The following is a 20,993-nucleotide window of genomic DNA, read 5'->3' as shown; positions in this document are numbered from 1 at the left end:
GATGTTTTATTTGTTGCTGAGAACTGTTAATGGGGAGATTGGGGTGGGACCCACAAGCCGAGCCTCACCACCTCACCTCACGCTCCTATCCATACCGCAAAGCCCCACAGAGAACAAATAGATGGTGCACTGGAGTCTGTGCCCGCTCCAGGTAGTCCCAAGGGCTGGTAGGGGCCATATAATTATTTATCAAAATTAATTATTATGTGGCATTTTTTCCTAAAATGCTTATCATCGTGGGTAGTGTAGATTGCTTAATATGGGTCGTTTAAAAAAAATTTAGCCAGGTGGTGGTGGTGAATGCATTTTATCCCAATACTTAGGTGGCAGAGGCAAGGGGATCTCTATTAGTTTGAGACTAGCCTTGTCTAGAGTAAGTTCCAGGACAGCCAAGGCTACACAGAGAAACCCTGTCTCAAAAAGAAAAATCTAAATAAATAAATAAATAAAATGTGCAAATAAATAAATAAATAAATAAATAAATAAATCTTTTTGAGAGATGACCTGGAACTTGCCTTTATAGACCAGGTTAGCTTTGAAATCACAAAGACAGCTTGGTTCTGTCTCCTGTGTCTAAACTATTTTTGAGATAGAGTTTTGTGTAGCTTAGGTTGTCTTCAAATTTGGTATGTAGCTGAGAGTGATCTTGAACTTCTGAGTATTTGGGTTAGAGGCGTGGACCACTGTACCCAGTCTATTGTCTACTGGAAATGTAACCCAGGGTTCTGTACGTGCCTGTTATGTGTACATGTTTCGTGTAACAGTGTACATGTTAGCACTTTGCTAACAGAGCTATGTCCCAACCACTTCATTTTCTTGTTTTGTTGACATCTTGTGTGGGACAGTCTCATCTTGTAGCCCAGGCTAGCCTCCAACTTGCAATGATCCTCCTGCCTCTACCTTCTGTGTGCTAGAGTTATAGACATACGCCTACTATACCTGGCTTTTTAATTTTTCTTTCTAGCGCAGAGGATTTAAACCACAACCTCATGCATAGCCCAGGCAAACGCTTCTTCATGCCACTGAGCTACAGCCTAACACAGGAAGGTGTCACTCTCCTGGTGATTATCCCTGATACTTGCTGCACTGTCTACCTCAGCACCTGGGTGACTGACAGGAGGTGACATCTTATTTTGTAGCCTCTGCCTGAGGGCCAACCCTGGAGTGACAGTCACAGTGGGCCTCTGGCCTCCCTCCCCTCTGCTGCCATCTGTATTCATGTGTAACTGATGCCTGGGATGGGCAGGCGCCTGGTCCCTTTAAGGGTTCTGAGCTAGGACACAGGGAGTGACTGGCCCCTAAACCCAAGTTGAGGCTCTGGGGAAGCGTGTGGCTGCCTGGCATCTTCCCTTTGATACTGACACCGGTGTTTTAATAGCTGCTGCGACCCATCAGGCCGGTGGTGTTTCAGCACTGGCCACACAGGGCATTCCAGGAGGCCCTGGCTGCCAGCCAAGAGAGCAGAAGGGCCCCCTCTGTGTAGAGTGCTGGAGTCCACCCTCCAACTAGGACTGCAGAGTGCCCCACCCACCTCCAGCCTTAGTCTGGCCTCTCTCACTAGGGCCTCCAACTCTGATACCTAAGAGGCCAGAGCTAGGGGGTTAAGCAACCAATGCTGGCCACCCAGAGGGTGTGCCTTGGTGACCTGGGTCACTCATTCCCATCTGAGAGGGGTTGGCAGGCACACAGCACCTGACTGAGTCACAGCCCACCGCAACAGGGCCTGAGTCAAGCTTACTGTGAAGTCTGATTTGTAAATAGCCGGGGTTACTGAATGTTAGGCTCTGTTGTATGCCCTGGGCCACGGTGATGAGGAACACAGAACATATGGTTCCTCTTCCTGTGGAATTGACCTTCTGTTGGCAGAGGGGAGGCAATAAAGGAGAGAGAGGAAAATGTAAAAGAGAAAATGAAGTAGGGAGGGAGACAGGAAGCAAGGACGATCTCATTAGTAGCATACCCGGTGGACAGCTAGAAAAAGAACATTCCAGAAAGGGAGCAATCACTAGTGCAAAGGCCGTGGGGTAGGGGAAAGCCTGGAGAGATAGTGGCTCTAGCAATGGTTGAGAATGAGGGTGCTGGGCCAAGGTTGGATCTAGGGTGTGGGCAGAAGGTTATCAAGGTCACTGGGGTCCAGTTGTGTCTGGAGCCAGCGGTGGCACTGGGGTTGGGGAAAGGGTTCTGATGCTCAGTGTCTACAAGTCAGGATGGAGGTGTTTGCTGGCTGAGTGAGGCAGGGAGACAAACTGAGCTGGCTCTGATGGGGCATGTATGAGAGGGACAGGCTGCAGGCTGGGAGCTTGGTCTTGGGACCCTCTTCCAAGATGTCAAAGAGTCACTTGTCAGAAAAGCAGCTGATCATATGCCCCCGAGGAAGGTTCAGGCTAGAGATGTGGATATGGAACTGTCTATAATCATTATAGTTGTTTAAATAAGAATAGATCCCATAGGCTCATCTATTAGTCCCCAGGGAATGGAAGTGTTTGAAAGGATTAGAAGGATTAGGAGGTGTGGCCTTGTTGGAGGAAGTGTGTCTCTGGGGGTGGGCTTTGAGAGTTCAAAAACCCACACCAAGCCCAGGTGCTCCTTCTCTCTTCCTCCCTCTCTCTCCCACCCTCTCTCTTCCTCCCCTGTCCCCTCCCCCCCCCGCCCCCCGCTTTTGGATCAGGATGTAACTCTCAGTTATTTCTCTAGCACCATGCCTGCTTGTCACCATGCTCCCTTCGATGATAATGGATTAAGCTTCTGAAACTCAAGGCCCCAGTGAAATTATTTTACTAGAGTTGCTTTGGCCATAGTGTCTCTTCACAGCAATAGAACACTGGCTAGGGCATTCATAGACAGTATTGAAGATCTTAGACCAGGCAAGGTCTTGGAGAGCCAGTGTGTAGAGGACAAAGGTCAGGCCCTCGACCATGGCCCTGTGGCGTGAGACATTTAGGTAGTGAGTAGACAAGATGGGACTGGCAAAGGAGGAAGAGAAGGACTGGCCAGAGTGGAAGAATGGGAATGTAGAAAGCGTGGCTTCCTGGGAACCAAGTGCAGAGAGTGCACAGAGGAGAAGTGTGTAAATACCGCCCCGGGTCAGGAGGACAAGGACCGACCACCAGACTCCGCGTCCCAGAGGGCCGATCAGCCAATGGAAGGAAACCCTCTGCAAGGTGGGGAGGGGTGGAAGGTAGCCAGCTGTCCTGGCTGGTTTCCTGTGTCAATTCGACACAAGTTAAAGTCATCAGAGAAGAAGGAGCCTCAAGTGAGAAAATGTCTCCACGGGATTCAGCTGTAAGCCATTTTCTCAATTAGTGATCAGTGGCGGAGGCTCATTGTGGGTGTGGCCATCCCTGGGCTGGTGGTCCTGGGTCCTATAAGAAAGTAGGCTGAGCAAGCCAGGGAGAGCAAGCCAGTGAACAGCACTCCTTCATGGCCTCTGCATCAGCTCCTGCCTCTGGGTCTCTGCTTTCATTCCTGCCTCTGGGTTCCACCTTGAGTTTCTGCCCTGACTTCCTTCCCTTCATGATGACAAGTAAAGGCTTTCCTATACAAGTTGCCTTCCGTCAAGATGTTGACCACAATACAAAGCAAACCAGGACAGACATTGTTACCAGGTGCGTGGGGGTCTGCTGTTTGGGGAAGAAGTTTGAAACTTGGAGCTGAAAAAGCTGTTGAATACTTGAGCTCAACAAACTGTTCTGTGGGGGGAGTTTGGGAGGCTGTTCTGTGGGGGGCGTTTGGGGGGCTGTTCTGTGGGGGGAGTTTGGGAGGCTGTTCTGTGGGGGGAGTTTGGGGGGGGCCTGTTCTGTGGGGGGATTTTGGGGGGCTGTTCTGTGTGGGCTTGTTGGGGGCTGTTCTGTGGAGGGAGGGCCACGGAAGAGAATGATATGCCAGTGTGGACAGTGGAGACCAGCTTGGGTAGTTTCAGAGGGAAGTGTGTGAGTTCTTCAAAGACCCTGTGTCAGTGCTGTTCATGTGATACTTTGACCTGAGTCTCTTTGGTGTCTGGTCAGCTGGGATGAACAAGAGGCCCAGCACCACTAAGGTGAAACCTTCTTTTTGCGGAGACAGTAGAAGCTCTTCAGCTAGAGCTGAGAAAGTAGCAGTGATTAGGACGAGCCAGCATTGTCTTTGGGGACTCTCCAGAGGGGGCCACGGCTGCACTTCATCCTGGCAGGCAAACTTAGTGAATGCATTAGAGTCACCCGCTTATGGCTGCTCTTGGCAACATGGCAGCTTCTGGATTCACAGAGCCAAGTATTGCAGCTAAGGCTGGCGACCTGCAGAGGCCAGAAGAGGCCATCGGTGAAGGCGCAGCCCCGGTTGTAGTAGAGACCCTAGGATTGAAGGGGTCATAGGGGAGCCCAGGCCATTGGTAAAGGTGCGGCCCATGGAGATGCCAGGGCCGTGGGACGACCACCAAGGACAGAAGCAGCTGTAGTGTGGAGCTGGTGTAAGTCTATGAAATACATGGTGTGTTCTGTGAACGGCAGAGCTGGAGACATGGAGTCTCCAGAGGGGCCTCAATCATTCCCTGTGCTACCCAGACCGACCTCCTAGCAAGGTATGGTGGTTTAAATAGGAATGGTCCCATAGACTCATGTATATGAATGCCTGGCCCATTATTGAGTGGCACTTCAGGAGATGTGGCCTTGTTGGAGGAGGTATGTCATTGTGTAGTCAGGCTTTGAGGATGGAGATATGTATATGTATGTATATGTACATGTACATATACGTATACACATACATACAAATGCATGTTCAAGCTATGCTCAGTGTGGCACACAGTCTCCTTTAAAAATTATTTAATACCAACCCCGGGGTTTCTACCCCGCCTTAGCTCATTAAGTTCTCAGATGAAAGGCACACACTCTCTATGTTGTTGGATCTACTTTCCTATTGATAACCCCGAGTCATTATTTACTGCTTTATCTGGACTGTTATTGACTCCTAACCCATGATGGCTTCTCCTCCCTCCTTCTGCCTTCTCTCCTCATGGTTCTTTTCCAACCCCAAGCCTGGGAAACCTCAACCCCATCTGTGTCTCTTCTGCCCAGCTGAATTGACATCCTTTTTTGCCATTAGAATTAACTTGGGGGCATGGTCACAGGGGCTACTTACAGACTCCAGGTCTTGGGGGCCATACTTAGCATGACAATCGCTAGCAAAAGACCAAACCTCAACAAGCCTTAAGCCAGCCCCGATGAAATGTTTTTTTTTTAAGAGCTGCCTTCACTGTGGCAGCTCCTCACAGCAGTGGAAACCTTAAGACACAAGGCTCACGTAAGAGCCCCAGGTAAAGCACACAGCACACTCCCCGCTACAGAGAGGGCACACACATACTGACCTCCAGAAGCAGTCTACCATGCGCACAGCCATTTTGTACAAACATGTTTGACTGTTGCCATGCACACGGAGCTTCTTGGGGTTTGAGGTATCCCATCTCTTGGGGTCTTCCCGATTGATTCTGCAATCCCAAAGCATGATGCAAGAGGTTTGATGGAGAGGGGTTTCTAGGGCTGCTCTGCGCCCCCAGCCCACCATCACCCACCCTTGTCCTCCTGCCTAGGCTAACCTTGTGGGGGCAAGTAGAACAGAAGGCTTTGTCCCCGCCCAGGTACCCATCTGGGGGAGGAAAACAATAGCCAGGAGCTAAGGGACATGTGCCATCAAGTCACAGTAGGTGACTAGTTTATAGGGCCCTAGGCAGAGCCTGCTGTAGATATCAGACACTACAGTGACCGTGAGAAGCCTTATCTTGTATCTTGTCTTCTGCGTGAGGAGCATTTGAGAGCCAGGACTGTTCATGTGGGCCGTGGAGGGCCATGAACTGCCAGGCTTTCTCCCCTTGACCCCTGACCCCCGCATCCCTTGGTTGGCCCCTCCCCTCCCCATGCACTTCCCTTCATCCCCCATGCTGGATTTTCAAGGCTGTAGCTTTATGAGCTCCTAATGATTTTTCTTTGTCTTTTTGTGCAGAAATGGAAGTTCTACTCACGCAGGCGCCGAGAGGCCCCGAAGATGTCTCCAGGATGTAACTGCCCACCAGGTAAGGAGCCCTGCAAAGGAGTGAGGTCACATCGGCGATCTTGGCCAGGCACCACCTCTCAGAAGTCCTCCTTGTATTACTGTCCAGCTCGGCTACCACCTCTGATTTGGTACTTTACATCTTCTCGTGGATACGGCTGCTTGTCTTCCATCCTTCCCTCCATCCGTCCTTTCTTCCATTCCTCTCCCCCTCCACCCATGCATGCACCATCCACCAGTCATTAACCTCAGCCCACACCCACTCATTAATTCCTCTGCACACCCGGCAGTCTCTGAAGTGATTACGTTGAAAGCATACGGTTTGGTAGGTGTGATCACGTTCTGAAATTCATGACAGAGGCCGAGGGAAAAATCAGCCCAGCAAATACAGAGCCTCAGCATAGCACACCACTGTGGTACCTTTAGTTTCTGAAGGTGCCATAAGTATACTAGAATATCTGTGACCTGGATGGATGGATGGATGGATGGATGGATGGCCCTGTGGTGCTGAAAGTATAGTAGCCTGGATTCAAATTCTGCTTTGGCTGTTTTCTGATCTTGCATGAGTAGATCCAGGATGCCACAGAACCTTATTATACAATCTACTCCTCAACGGTCTCTCTCCATGTTCAAAGCTGGGCGCAGAGTGCCTGCTCACTGCACACATCATATTTGGTGTTGGGTTCAAGTGCACTGTCACCAGTGAAAAACACTGGTATGTGAGTGTGTGTCTGAAGACTCCTCAGGCTTCTGACCATGTTCATTAAGCTAATGACAGATGGTAAATTGTCACTGTTTGCTTGAGTAATTGGACTGAGCTATAACCCTTTGAAGGAACAGAAAGAAAAAGATTTTAGAGTCAGAGAGACGTACTTAAGTAATTGCTAGAGGCCTTGCCCTGTTCAGGATCTCCTAGTGCACACTGAAGCTTCTTGGGTAACTATGGAGGGCAAATGGCCCTTGGAAAGGCTGCCTCTGAGCTCTGGGAAAGGTCCTCCCCTGGCTTCAGAACCCTCTAGAAACCCTCTACACGTTCCGTGAGCCAGGAAAGAGAGACTGGCAGATACATGTTATTTGACATTTCCCTTGCTGTGACCACATACCTGGCAAGAAGCAATTTAAGGGACAAAGAGCTTGTTTGGGCTCACAGTAGGAGGAAGTACAGTCTCTCGTGACGGGCAAGGCAGGATCACAGACTCAGTCCCTGTCTGTGGCAGCAGTGACTGCTCGGTCATGTCTCAGCAGAGCGGAGAGGGAGCAAGATCAGTTCTCAGCTTGCCGTTTTGTCTTTCCCTTCTTTTAGTCACTCTAGTCTGTGGGATGAAGCCCAGGGAGGGTCTACCCTCATCAGCCGAGTTACTCTGGAAATGCCCTCACAGACACACCCAGAGATTCCCGCTTCCCCACCTTCGTGATTCTAAACCCACTAGACCTGACAGTGCTAACTAGCCAGCCTGCTACACATACATGCAGTGGAGGTTTGTGATGGCCAGGTGTGAATGGGCTGGTGTGCTCTCCAGATGTGAGGCTGTGATAAGGGTCACTGGTCCCATCACAAGCTGCTTGCCTGGATTAATTAAAAAGGTGTCCAGAGCCCTAGGAAGCCAGCTCTTCTCTCTGGGCTCAAGAGATTGGGCCCTGACGTCCAAGAAAGCTTTCTGCTAGATGCATGAGCTGCCAAGGTTAACGAGCTGAGGCACCAGTAATGGTGGGGTGATAGGCTCTGGGCAGGTTTCTGGGGATACGCAAGTTCTGTGTGATTGTGTCTGTTGTCTTAGACAAGAGTGGTATCAGGTTTGAATTCTGTCTCTGACCTTTGCCAGCTGAGTAGCCCCCTTCAGAGTTGTGATGTTTTCTGTACCTCAGGTGCTTTGTTTGAAACAAGGATAAAGGCCACCCGGCAAATATGTGGGAGAGATCAATGGGCTTGTTATCTGACTTTGTTATCTTTGGCTGACACGAAGCATCAGCAGCATCAGCAGCATCAGCATCAGCATCTTCATCATCATCTAATTTCCCCAGCCGTCTCTTGTCTGTCAATGATACACCAAAATTCTTTTCTAAACTGCCATATCCTGGCATTGGGGGCAGTGTTGGCTGCATGTTCAAGGCCATGGTAGTCACCTGCCCCTGCTGACTAGAGAAAGCAGAGGCATCCCGCCCATAGTGAAAGAATTTCCTTGATAGGAATCTCACACCTACTCTACCTAACAGCCATTCCTGTCACTGTCTCCAGGTGAGCACCTACTGTGTGCAGACAGTATGCATCTCATATGGGGGGGGGGTAACTTCTCTCAAGATGCTAAAAAAAAAATGGCTGGGAATATAGAGTTCTTGCCTAGCATGCATGAAGCCCTGGGTTCCATCCCTACCGTATATGTATGTGTATGTATGCATATGTACATATATGTATATATTCCTAGCTTATATTCCTACCTGATGTTATATATATACATGTGTGTGTGTGTATGTGTGTATGTGTGTGTGTATGTGTATAGTCTATCAGGTGTGATGGCTTGTTTCTATAATTCTAGCACTGGATCAGGGGTTCAAGGCCATCCCTTGCTTCATAGTGAGTCAGAGAGGCTAGCCTGAGACTCATGACATGAGACCCTCTTGTGAAGAACAAAACAGAACTCATGGTCAAAAGAAGAAGGCAAATTGAGCATTCAAGATTCTTACAAATCCTCAAATGGGTCAGGAAAGCCCTCCCTGACCCCTCCCAGTACCTGAGCTCTTCAGTTTAGGTCACTGTCTTGGGGTCAGAGTTTACAAATCTCTCCATAGCTCCTGATTGTACATTGTAGTTGTCAAAATAGACAAACACAGAGGATTACACACCATTCTCCTACTGGCACTTAATATTGTCCCTGTATACAGTAGGTGCTCAATGGATATTAATAAACAAGTGGTTAGATTCTTCTTCATAGTTCCCCCACCATTAATCTGCTTCACATGTGTTACCCTGCACTATACCTCGAGTCTTGACTGATCTGAAATTCTCTCTGTTGATCACAGCAGATAAACAACACTTTCTGCCTACAGTGGCTGATGGACCAGATCCTACAGCTCCAAACCCATGCCTGCCCCCTTTGGCTTTTTTGGTTAAGAGAATCCAAAGCTGGAGTCCTGCGGTGGGTGTGCTCTTCCCTGTGGCAGCCTTGGGTCCCTGGGCAGCATCCAGAAGGCTCGGGCCTCACAATCGAGGGCAGAGAACCTGCCTCCTTTCCTTTCTACACTGACCTCGCCAGCATCCTCCTGAGATCCTCCCTGCCCCAAAATAGCTCTGCCCCAGCATCCTGCCACAGACACTGTTTGCCAGGGCAGTGATGGGCTTGCAGGCTCAGGACAGGATGCCAGAGGTCAAGCCTCAGGGAGGAGGGCCAGAAGCTGAGAAATGGGTGTGGACCCTTTGCAAAGCACACTGGGTAGCGGGGAGGGTCCTGAGAACAGATATACATACCGTGGGATTTCCTAGACCACTTGAAGCCAGTACAAAGACCAGGGAAATTCATACATTCTCTGTCCCTGTTCTCACTAACAGATTAGGAATGGGACAATATAGGCTCTGGCTGGCAAGGAAACAGCTCCTTCAGGAGTGTCGTCGTTGTTGTGCTGGGGCTGGGTGGGGCTGGGGACAGGAGTGCCGCTGTGGGACCCATCCCTTCTGCCTTAGACTGGTCTATTAGTGGACTGGGAGGCTGGGGCCATGAATATCAGTCTGGAAGGTTCGGGCAGCAACAGTGGGAATTCGGGGTGATGTAGTTCTTGTCAGCCCCAGTACAGGCGCATGCTTAGAAGAGGGATGGAAGGGGAGAGGAAAAGATGCTTTGGCCAGGTCAGTGGATGGGGCTACAGCCACCACTGCGAGGTTCAGACATTATGTGAGGAGCACTATGAGGTACCGAAGAGCCCCCAAGAGGTCTGGAACACAGGGCAAATGTCACCTAGGAGGTGACCTTCGCGGTTTACCATACAGAACAAAGAAAGCAAGCTAGCAGGTACACACAGTAAGGCTACAGGCTCACCTGCTGCCATGACCAAAGTCTAAGTAAAGGGACTTAGACACTAAGTGTGTCACAGGAGTGTGATGCAGGGCAGCGAGGTGGCTCTGTTGTCTGTGTCCTGTAATTTCTTCTCTGAAGTCTGCCAGGTTCTTGGGCTTTCACCAGCATGAAGGGAGAGGGAGGATGAGTGGGGTGTAGATGGTCGGAACTTGAGGAAGAGCCATGCTCCAGTCCTGTTCACCTACCTCTGACAAGACCTTAGTAACAGGATGGCACAGAAAGCCAGACAGACTTGTGCTGGGCGGTTAACATACAGACAAACCTTTTAAACACCATGCCTTTACTGTCAGCACTGGGGAGGTAGAAGTAGGAGGATCAGGGATTCAAGGTAGGCCTCAGCTAAAGGGCGAGTTCAAGACCAGCCCTTGTCTCAAAAAGTAAGTCTGTATTTCCATGAAGGTAGGAGAAACAACATTGAAGATCCACCAGCAGATCCCAAGATGTTGTAGGGAACACAGAGCAAAAGCTTCGAGGAAAGGGAAGATGATGGGTACGTCTGGAGCTGACCAGCAGTTTAAGGAACTTGGAGCCCTGAGTGGTGACAGGAAACAGATGAGCAGGGATCGGGGTAGAAAGAGATATCAGAGCCGCAAAGAGCCAGGCTCTGGCTGGATACTCTTTATGTTGGGGGTGATTGACAGCTTGTTATTACTTTCCTCCTCTGATGAGACAGACGCAGCTGAACAGTGGAGTATTTTGGTTTGGCTCACAGTTCAGGATTACACAGTCCCTTGGGGTGGGGAAAGCCTGGCAGCTAAAGAGGTTTGGAGGCACCAGGAATGGGAGTGGCTACCTGTTCACATGGCATTGGCCCAAACACAGAGAGATCAGAAGTCTCAAAGTGGGCTGTGATTCCCAAGGCCCACTCTCTACTCAATCACTTCCTTTAGATAGGTCCACTTCCTGAAGGTTTCACAACCTCCCCAAACATCATCATTTGCTGGCGACCAAGTGTTTAAGCACTGGAGACTTTTCACATCCAAACCAGAGCCAGTGCTGGGTCATCTTGGCATCCAGAGTAACAGAACGTGTGGTAATCACTTAATAATGTCTGCTTAGCAGAAGATGTGGTAATCGCTTAGTAATGTCTGCTGTGGGCGCATTAATGGTGAGTAGCTACATCTCTCGCACTCAGGCTGTGTGCTTCCCCACAGAGCATGAATGTAGCATCAGGGAAGGTTTGGGGAGGAAGGATGTGGTCCAGTCCAATGTGTACTTCAGAACAATAAGTTGTTGTGCTGTGGATGATGCCTCCGAGGCAGGAACAGCCCCTTCCAGCACCAAAACTTGTGATCCTAGGAATAGGACTTTGTTTTCTCATGACCCCTTATTTGTGCCTGGCTTGGGAAAGCGCCCCTCCACCACCACCCCAGCCTTGGTTATTTTCCATGGGTGGTGACAGCTGCTGCCACACACCCTAAACCTTTTCTTTGGCCAGCCCTACCCTGTTTTTTTCTGGCTCCCGATTGTTGCCCCCAACAGCCAACATGGGTAGAGCCTGTGGCCAGGGCTTTGGTCTCAACTAGGTTCCTGTCACCACCTCTGAGTGGCAGCAGAGCCAATCCACAGCCAAGGGCCCACTCTTTGAGGCCTTTACTTCAGTCTTAGCTTAACCAAGCAATGGGAGACTAGAGACCAGAGGATCCCTTGGCACGATTGCAAAAGAGGACTGTAGAGTGGGCGGCTGTACCAGGGAGATCATTCAAACTAGAGAGGTGCTGTCTTCTGGAAGCTCCAAAACTCTGCTGAGCCTGCAAATAATTGCCAGGTTACTCTGAGTCATCTCAGGGCCCGAAGCGATTCCCCCACACACACACACAGCTCAGCTAGTAAGGGACACTACATTACGTGCTTGCTGACACCATTGATATTCAAACTTGCCCCGCTCCTGCCCCAGCCTGAAGGTTGTGGCTGTCCTGCACTCCTAACCCAGTGCCACGCCCGCTTCCTGTCTCTGGCCTGAGCTCTGCCAGCCTCCTGCTGTTCCTCTGTTCTATCAGTAAACCTGGGCTGGATCTGCTGGACCCTGCACCTCCCCTGCATCGCCCTGCCCCGCCTGCCACCTTAGGCTTCTTCTCTTACCTCTACCCTGCTGTGCTCTTCAGTCCTCCCAGCCTGCAGTGTCACCCCTTCCATCCATCACCTCCCACCTCAGCCCTGTCCCTTACTCCTGCTGTGTGATCATGTTGAGTACCCGGTACATGCTCAGTTAAGTGTCTCTAACACGAATCACAAACAAACCCAGAGGCCCACGCCTGCCGTGGTTTCTCCTAGGCTACAGTCACTAGCTCGTTAGCTGTCTGACGTGGGTGCTAGAGAGGCTTGAGAGCAATATCAGCACGGCGATGATAAAGTGGGAGCCCCTTGGATAGGTTCCCAGCACGGAAGATGCTCTGCCAGCCAATCATGCTGGCGGCCTCCTCAGCGCTGCACAGCCATACCTCATAGCCCGTTCTTCTACAAAGGGTGCACAGCTTCAGTCAGCTTCTTTCCCCACATCAGGTCTCCCCAAAATTCTGCAAGTTACCCAATATTTAAGCCGGTTTTAAAAACTGTACGTATGCGCATGCGCAACCCCACGCGCACATGTATGTACGTGAATGCACATGCCGTGATGTGGAAGTCGCAGGGCAATTTGCAGAGGTCAGTTCTCGCCTTCCACCACATGGATCTCGGGGTTCCAGATTCAGGTCATCAGTCTTGATCACGGCCTTTACCTGCTGCGCCATCTTGCTGGGCGTAGGAGGGCTCTTGGAGTACTTCCTCCTCACATCCCATCAGTCACTGAAGGATGGCCTGGTGACCCACGGCTATAACTCTGTAACCCTGGCATTCAGGGAGGATTGCTACAAGTTGGAAACCATTCCAGGCTGATGGTGAGTTCTAAGCTACTGAGTGAGACAGTACCTCAAAGAAAACAGAACCATTGGCTTCATTGTTGATCTTTCCCTATGCACAAGCACCGCTTTGTCCAGACTGCCACTATGTGTCACCTCGTGTACTGCAGGAGCCTACTACCTGCCACCCCCGACTCCCCACGTCACACAGAAGCCAGATGGTGTTTTTTAAAGTTAATATGCAGCTCTCGCTAACCCAGTACTTCAACATCCCGCGTGACCCTTAGGATAAAGACAAAAATCTGTAGTACCCTTTGCCCTTGTCCTTCATGTATTCCCAGCAGGCCCCTGGGGACATTTGTATTCCTGATGACCTGACCACTCTGAGAGTGGCAAGGCTGTGGAGCCCTGGCCACCTGGAACGGGGATGCTGGGCCTCAGAGATGACCAGCCCAGAAAGCAGGTGCAAAATTAAGATGTTTCCTTGTCAGTCCCAGCCCCATGGACCCTGAGGAGGTTAGCTTTTAGTGTGGAAAGGACTCTGGACTACAGAAGCCCTTGAGTAGCATCTCCTGTCCCGCCCACTCACAGAGAGGAAGGTCAGCGTGGGAGAGCCCCAGCAGCCCACAGCTTTTGAGTGCCTAGCTGCAGGAGTGCAGTGTCTGCTCTTTTTCCCCCTGCTCCTGGCCTATTTTAGGGCCTCTGGGGGAATCCTCTGAGGCTCATTTCACCACCATTTCCTCCTAAAAGGATTTCCAGATTCCATAAACGATGCTGATATTGTGTTTCTCTTAGATCCGTTCTGATAACGTCCACCGGGGTGGTCGTAGAGATTTAAAAGGAAATAAAAATAATGAAATAGAAAGTACTAGGGGAAAAAGCCCAGAAAGCTTGCTCCAGACCCTGAAGGACTCAGGTTAGGTTAGGTTAGGTTAGGTTTCTGTCTCTGGACCTTGGCGCGTGCGTGCACGTGTGTGCATGTACATGTGTGTGCGCGCGCGCGTGGATAAAGAGTACATGATGGTGAACCCTAACTTGTCAGCATTTGGTGAAGGGAAGGCTTGCCTGACTCCCCTCCTAGGCATGACCTGGAGAAGTACGCATGTGCATGACAGCTGCTCTCTACCAAGTCCCCGAAGAGAAAAGTGCGCATGCGTGGGAGAAGAAAGGCCAGCTAGGCAGGACCGCGCATGCGTGGGAGAGAAAAGGCTGGCTAGGCAGCACCGTGACTGCTGCAAGGTAAAGGATAGGAGAGAGGGCAGCTATGATCTGAGTGTCCAAAGACGTCAGAGTATTACAGTGTAACACTGGCCTCAAAGGGATGGCATCCACAGGGAATGTGAGTCAGCTAGACCTAGATCCGATCCGTTCCAGGGATGGATCTTATGATACAATAGAAAACAAATGGCAGGAGGGGGCTTACAATAGTAGGTATTTATATAAAGTCAGAAACTGCACAGTGTGCATAGGTGTATGTCATAAATGTGTAAATATTTCACGTAACCCAGTGTTGTGACTTAACACCTGGAATCCTAGCGAGTGGAAGGCAGAAACAGGATTACAAATTTGGATCTTCTGAGTCACAGAGTGATTTTAAAGCTAGCTTGCACGGTTTGGGGAGACCCAGTCTCAAAAAATAATAACTAAATGTGTGTCATGACAAGCCTCAGACTCTGGCGAGGGGGGGCATAGTGCCCCAGGGGCTCAGTGTTTAGATGACTATTTAGCTGGGTGCTAAATATTCCAGAGCTCTTACCGAAGTTTGTAACTTGACTAAAATGTTACCCACGTAAGTATTTTCTCTATTTAAATTGTACAATTCGACAGTTTTGTTAGTATGGTTGCAGAGTTGTGTCTTCGTCTTTGCAGCCAGTTTTAGGACATTCTTATCACCATGAAAAGAAATCTTTTTGCTCAGTCCTTCATCATTTTCCTCCGGCCCCTCAGCCCTCCTTACCCCAGCCTCCTTCCTACACTGTGGATTTGATGTAATGTTTTCACAGTTTAGCTGCGTTGTAGCCAATGTCGGGACTTCCCTGGCAAGATTTTTAAGCCTCTTCGGTTAGCTGAAATATTTCAAGATAAAAAATTTAATATAACTGTGGGTTGACTAGAGAATATTACTGGATTAGTGGGTATTATTAATAATTACTCCCTTGGGATCCTCTAACAAGCATGATGTGTGTCCATCTTGGGGCTTGGGTCCTGTTTCCACCTTGGGTTGGTGACAACGCCAGGGGACAAATCGGGCCTGGGTTCAGCAGACCCCCCAACATGGGCTCCCTTCTGGCCCACCCATCTTCTTCTGCTCAGGATCACTACCTCTGAGATATGTTCCATATTCTGTAGCATCATCCAGGCACAGCTGGTGCCTCTGCCTCCTGGCTTGCTTGTAAATGCCTTTCAGTGGTGCTCGGAGCCACGTGAGGTGACAGCCAGCGAGTCTCTCAGCACAGCGTGTTCCTTGATGTCTGTGAGCATCAGTCTCCATTGTCAAGACAAAGATGCTGAGACCTACCTGTAGCCTAGGATGCAGTAGTCAGTGAGTTCGAGGGCCTGCTTGAATGTCTCCTGCTGGCCCATCATACGGGAGGATGGTCCTGTGAGTGCTGTGCTGTCTGTAGAATGTTGCTTGCCTGGCAGTGGCAATGGGTAGTAATGGGAGTGAGGGCTCGTACCTCCAACATCACACATTCCAATCTCAGAACCCCAGTTCTACTCCCCCTTAGTCCTGGAGCTGTGAGTGAGTCCATCTCCAGACCTCATGAAAATGGGAGATTGTGACAGTACAGAACCTTTGGGGTTGCCGATGTCAGCATGGAGCCTGACACATGCTGGACTCTAAATGATCGTTGGTTTCAACAATGGTGGCAGTGTCAATGATGATGATGAAGAAGAAGATGATGATGATGAAGATAATCAGCATGGTGGTGAGGCTGATGGCGAGTGGAGTTCAAAGAAGTTTCTGGTAACACGGAGCCACAAGGAGCAGATACAGCCTTTGTCCAGTTGCATCCAGCCACACGGGGTCCTGTGAGGCAAGGTTACCTTTATCACAGAATTAAGTGGAAAAATAGGGCCTAGGCTACCCAAGCGGCTGCCAGCTCACTCCTTCCTCCTTCTCTGCACCTTTGGAGGTGAGATCGTTTAGAAGGCACTCTCAGAGAGCTGGAGCATGCGAGATGCCTGCTGCTCTCCGGGATGGGATGGTGGCATTTGCCATGGCATGGGGCGCCCTTGTTGGAGTCTCAGTTCCATGACTCTAGCTCCCCGATCCTGGAAAATCTACTTTCCTCTCTGAGCTTCCATCCTTTGCATATTACTATGCGCTGACTGACAGTTCCTGACCAGCTGTGCTGTGCGCATGGGCGGTATCAGGGAGAGGAGACTCAGCTACGTCCCAGCTATTAGTAGAAGACAGACTGTAGGTTGCTATGGGAGACGAAGAAAGGATCCTGTGCTAATGAGTAAGGGTGCCAGTTGGCACCTCCATCGGAGTTCATTGATGGTAATTAGCTAGGCTCGGGGCTTTGAGGTCCTGGCTTATGAAGAAAGATTCCCCTCCCCCTTCCTTTACCTTCCAGCTACAACATGACCTGGGAGCTTCTGGATGACAGGGCCTCCTCAGAGGGCATCTCCCTGCCCTTCTTTCTGAAGCCCTACTGTGCACACAGAGGCCACGGGCCAAGTTCTTGATAGCAATTTATTAGGATGGCTGTGACGGTATTTTTGTAGAAACTTCTTTGTCTTGGAACATCTGAGAGTCACAGGGGACAGTTGGACAGCTGGCTGTGGGTGGATTTGCACATGAGTCTCCTTGTTCATTGAGGTCCTACCCGGAGAGGTCAGTGGGGGAAATACCTGGAGAACAGAAAAGCCATTTTGCCCCACACCTGAGGAAGGGCACCCGTCGGGATTTCATAGGTATGTGTCACATTTACCTGCTGGAAGCCTTCTTAGACCCTGCAGTGTGAGGGCAGAAATTATAGCAAATGTGGCATGAGTTCCCTCCTGCTACCCACACACCCAAACCCATCGGGACACAACAGGAGTGCATAGCCGGACTCGGCCTGGCTGTGTACTCTTGGAGCTCTAAGCTGCCTGTGAACAACCTGTGAGCAACACTGGCAAATTACCTGGGCCTGCCTGTGGATACAGAGTGGATCCAGGATATGCTCGATGCTCCAGCTAGCAGACACTCAGACAGTCCTTGTGCTCAACAGGGTTCGGAATGTACAGATCAGAGGCAGAGGTATGCCCTTTTAAGTGCATATAGGTGATTTGCCTATACGTCTGCATACCGTGTGCATGCCTGGGTGCTGCTCACAGAGGGGAGAAGGCAGCATTGGATCGCCTGGAATAGGAGTTAAAGCTGTCTGTGAGCTGCCATATGGGTGCCGGGAATCAAACCTGGCTTCTATGGGACTGCAGCCAATGACTGCCCTTAACTGCTGAGCCATCTCTCCAGCCCCTCTTGCAAGGGGAGCAGGAAAAGCCTCGAGGAAGAGGCAGCAGTCGAAGCAAGCCTTGAAAGACAAGAAAGATTGCAGTCGGGCTGGGGTACCGCATAGTGGTGGAGTATGTGGCCCGGGACCACACAGACACATTGGATGTTGGAAGAGACAGGCTGTGGAGGGGATTGGACACCATCTTGGGAAATGACCGTCATTTGGTGGGCAGTGGGATCCAGGGGACATCTCTGAGGAAAGATGAAACATGGCCCAGTTGTAACTATAGAAACGAGCAAGAATGAGAAGCAATATGAGCAGCCAGCAAGAGGCTATGAAAGAAGACGGGCCTGATGGTACATGGCTGCAATCCCAGTGCTTGGGAGGTGGAGGCAGGGGATCAGGAGTCATCTTAAATAGAATGGGGAGCTTGGGGCTAGCCTCAGCTACATATGAGTGTCTCAAAAACAAAACGGGATTCTGAGGGTCCCACCAGAAGACGGTCTGGCATATGGGAGAGAGGATGTGATGGTGAGGGGATGCTTCAGAGAGAGAAGGAATTGATCACCTGTTAGGTGTGGGCAAGAAAGCCTGAGTAGCCATGATTCTTATGGTATATAGTTAACTGTGCTACTACTTCCTACTTCTTGCTTTAAACACACCATTGATTCTATTCTAGTCCATCACTCTGTGATTGTAGGCTATGTTTAACCCCACTGCAAAGCTGAAAAAACTGAGGCCCAAAAAGTTATGAGATGACCCAAATGCATGGCTAGCCTCAGAACCAGGCTGAAGGCCCACAATGCAGCATAGCAGCACCTTTGCCCCTGGGGAGAGGGAATAGAATGGGGGAGCCCAGAGAGGAAGTTATGGGGCTGTATTTGGAGCAAGGTGGAGGTGGGGACCGGGGAATGCAGCAAACACAGGTGGAGATGCTGGGGTCATGGGGGGGTGAGAGGTCAGCCCTGACCCCATAGCCTCCCACGAGCTACCGGCTAGCCGGCTCCCAGCTTCACAGCTCAGTTAGGGAGACAGATAGGGTACATCTTGTGGGGAGCTGGCTGGAGATACTGAGGCCTGAGACCTTCTGTTCCGGGAGAGAGAAAACGGTCTGAAGCAGAGGTTCCTGTCAGCTGAGGACCTGCAGCCTCACTCAGTGTGGGCTTCATTTCTCACAGAGAACATTCCTGCTCACGAAGCCGTTCATGAGCAGAGGCCCAGGGCCATGTCTGTCCACAGGAGCTATGGCGCTCACACCAGGTTACAGAAGCAAGCGGCTCCCCGCCATGACTCAGCGGAGAGCATCTTGTTGGTCATGGCCAGCTCTGCCCCTAAAGGGTCCCCAGGGAAGGCTCCCACAGTGACACTAAAGGAACTCTCTCTGGGTCCAGGGGCCTCGTATGCTTAGGGGATTACAAGGGACCACAGGCAGGGTGCAGCTAACACACTGGCATAGCTCCCAACTCTTCTCAGCTTCCCTCATTGTCCCCACGTCCAGTCATAGTCCCTACTGACCTCCCGCCTCAGCTGCTCCCACCCCTTCCATCATCCTGGCATCTTTGTGGCCTCTGCTGGTGGCCGTTGTGCACCTTGCCAGCTCATTCTACCCTCTTAGCTTTCTGAGGTTGTGACTCTCACTAGCCTCTTTGTCTCCACAAGGACCACCCTAAACCTCAGTTGGGAGGGGGGGGAAAGTCTAGTCTGACACTGACTATAGCATGCCCAGTGGGTATAAGCGAATGCCAGTTTCCTACATAGTATGTGTGTTATCACAAGCTGGCACCAGGGAGGGTGGGGGAGGGGAAGGCAGGGCCTGGCTGTCCTGGAGGCAGCATGTGCGAGCAGGCTGGCTGTGTGTGCTCCAGAGTTGCACCCTGATGTGGAAGAGAGCTTCGTAGCTGCACATCCTGGTGGTGTTTCAGGGAACCGTGTCCTTTCTGGTTAACTGAGGCTTCACTGCATGGTTCCCAGCAGTGCCTCCTTTCTTATTTCTCCTTCACCAAACTAGAATCTGAGCAAGAGAACTGACTTTGGGAGACCCACTAAACTCTAGAACAGTGCCTGTTCTCCACCTTCCTAAGGCTGCAACCCTTTAATACAGTCCCTCATGGTATGCTGACCCCCCAACCATAAAATTATTTTCATTGCTACTTCATAACTGTAATTTTGCTACTGTTATGAATCATAATGTAAACATCTATGTTTTCTGATAATCTTAGGCAGCCCCTCTCGCTCTGGTCCATAGGGTTTTTTTTTATTTATTTTTTATATGTAAGTACACTGTAGCTGTCTTCAGACACCCCATAATAGGGCATCAGATCTCATTATGGATGGTTGTGAACCACCATGTGGTTGCTGGGATTTGAACTCATAACCTCTGGAAGAATAGTCAGTGTTCTTAACTGCTGAGCCATCTCACCAGCCCCGGGGTCATTCAACTCTTAAGGGATTTTGATCCACAGATGAGAATCTGTTCTAGAAGAATCCAGCTCCCAGCCTTGTCTGGCTCAGTGTAACTTGCTAGTCCCCCCCCCAGCTTGGTAGGGGAAGGATCAGAGGCTCCCCAAACACCTCATTAGGAAGGGGGGAGGGGGAAATGACAGGATAATGCTGCCTTCATTCTGGCTCCAAATAGCCCCTCTGGCCAGTATAGAGGAGGGACCCTCCCCTCCCAACCCCCCCCCCAAAGTCCCACAGGGGTCCACAGAGCACAAGCCTCTTCACAGATGTGGACTTCTGACTGTGAACACCAGGTGGGCATCAGAGGTCATCTCAGGCAGGACAGGACCATGAAAAGGTCCTTCTTCAGAGGACATCTTACAGGAAGCCCCAGATGTATGGCAGGAACAGGTAAGAGCAGAGACCCATGGTTAGGATGGGACTAGGTGCTGCCTGCGTGCATCCGTGGACGGCTCCAGGGTGCAGGGAATGTAACACAGAGCTCACAGGTGCCATTCACGTTTGCATTTGACAGGAAATGGTGGCCAAGTAGGGGAAGGGACTCTCACCCAGTGGCCAGACAGGGACAGAAGTGTGTGTTAATCTGACCAGGCTTTCCACCAAGTCTTGTCCCAGCAATGGCCAGAGACACTGTGAGAGTCTCACGGAGGCAGGAATTGGATGAAAAAGATGGAGACAATTCAGTAGCTGGGGTCAGACAGCACCACAGGCCCTGGATGGTTCCTAAGGCTAAGCCAGGCTGTTGGTTCCAGGTTCCCCTACCCCTTGGACGTCTGTTGTTCCTGACGGGTGACACCTTGGGTAAAGACACTGCTACATCCCTGAAGCCAGTTGGCCTCCGAAGCCACCACCTACCCAACAACTATTTCTAGGAGTGAAGTCCTGGCCAGCCATCTCTCCTGCTACTGTCCGTCAATCCTCTGTCTCATCTGCTGGAGTTCAGGAAGCAAAGCAGGTCCCTGGATAGACACCATTTGGCCCTGACTCTGGTCCCTTTCTTCAACCCCACTCCTGTGGGTGGGCCTGGAGTGTGAGGAACATGTGTCTATAGAAAGACTCGGAGAGCAAACGAAGTCATTAGACATCTGGGGAGAGAGCCAGGGGTGAGAGTGTGTGTGTTTTAAGAAAGCAAAGGTATCATTCCACAGGTACTGTCTACTGTG

The 20,993-nt window shown here is 50.6% G+C and overlaps 1 protein-coding gene across 5 annotated transcripts in view; it reads left to right on the top strand.

The window, feature by feature from the left end:
* Positions 1 to 20,993, top strand: part of Col13a1 (collagen type XIII alpha 1 chain) — a 140,139-nt gene that overhangs the window by 11,728 nt on the left and 107,418 nt on the right. For all 5 annotated transcript variants that reach the window (XM_028776896.1, XM_028776893.1, XM_028776894.1 and 2 more), the window contains exon 2: positions 5,971 to 6,040. In XM_028776896.1, the coding sequence (XP_028632729.1) occupies positions 5,971 to 6,040 (70 nt within the window). The remainder of the gene's footprint in view (positions 1 to 5,970; positions 6,041 to 20,993) is intronic.

The sequence above is a fragment of the Grammomys surdaster genome, unplaced genomic scaffold (assembly GCF_004785775.1).
Source record: "Grammomys surdaster isolate TR1022 unplaced genomic scaffold, NIH_TR_1.0 273, whole genome shotgun sequence".
In the NCBI taxonomy this organism is placed as follows: domain Eukaryota; kingdom Metazoa; phylum Chordata; class Mammalia; order Rodentia; family Muridae; genus Grammomys; species Grammomys surdaster.
The sequence above is the reverse complement of the archived record's forward strand: the minus strand, read 5'-3'. Positions and strand labels throughout refer to the sequence as shown.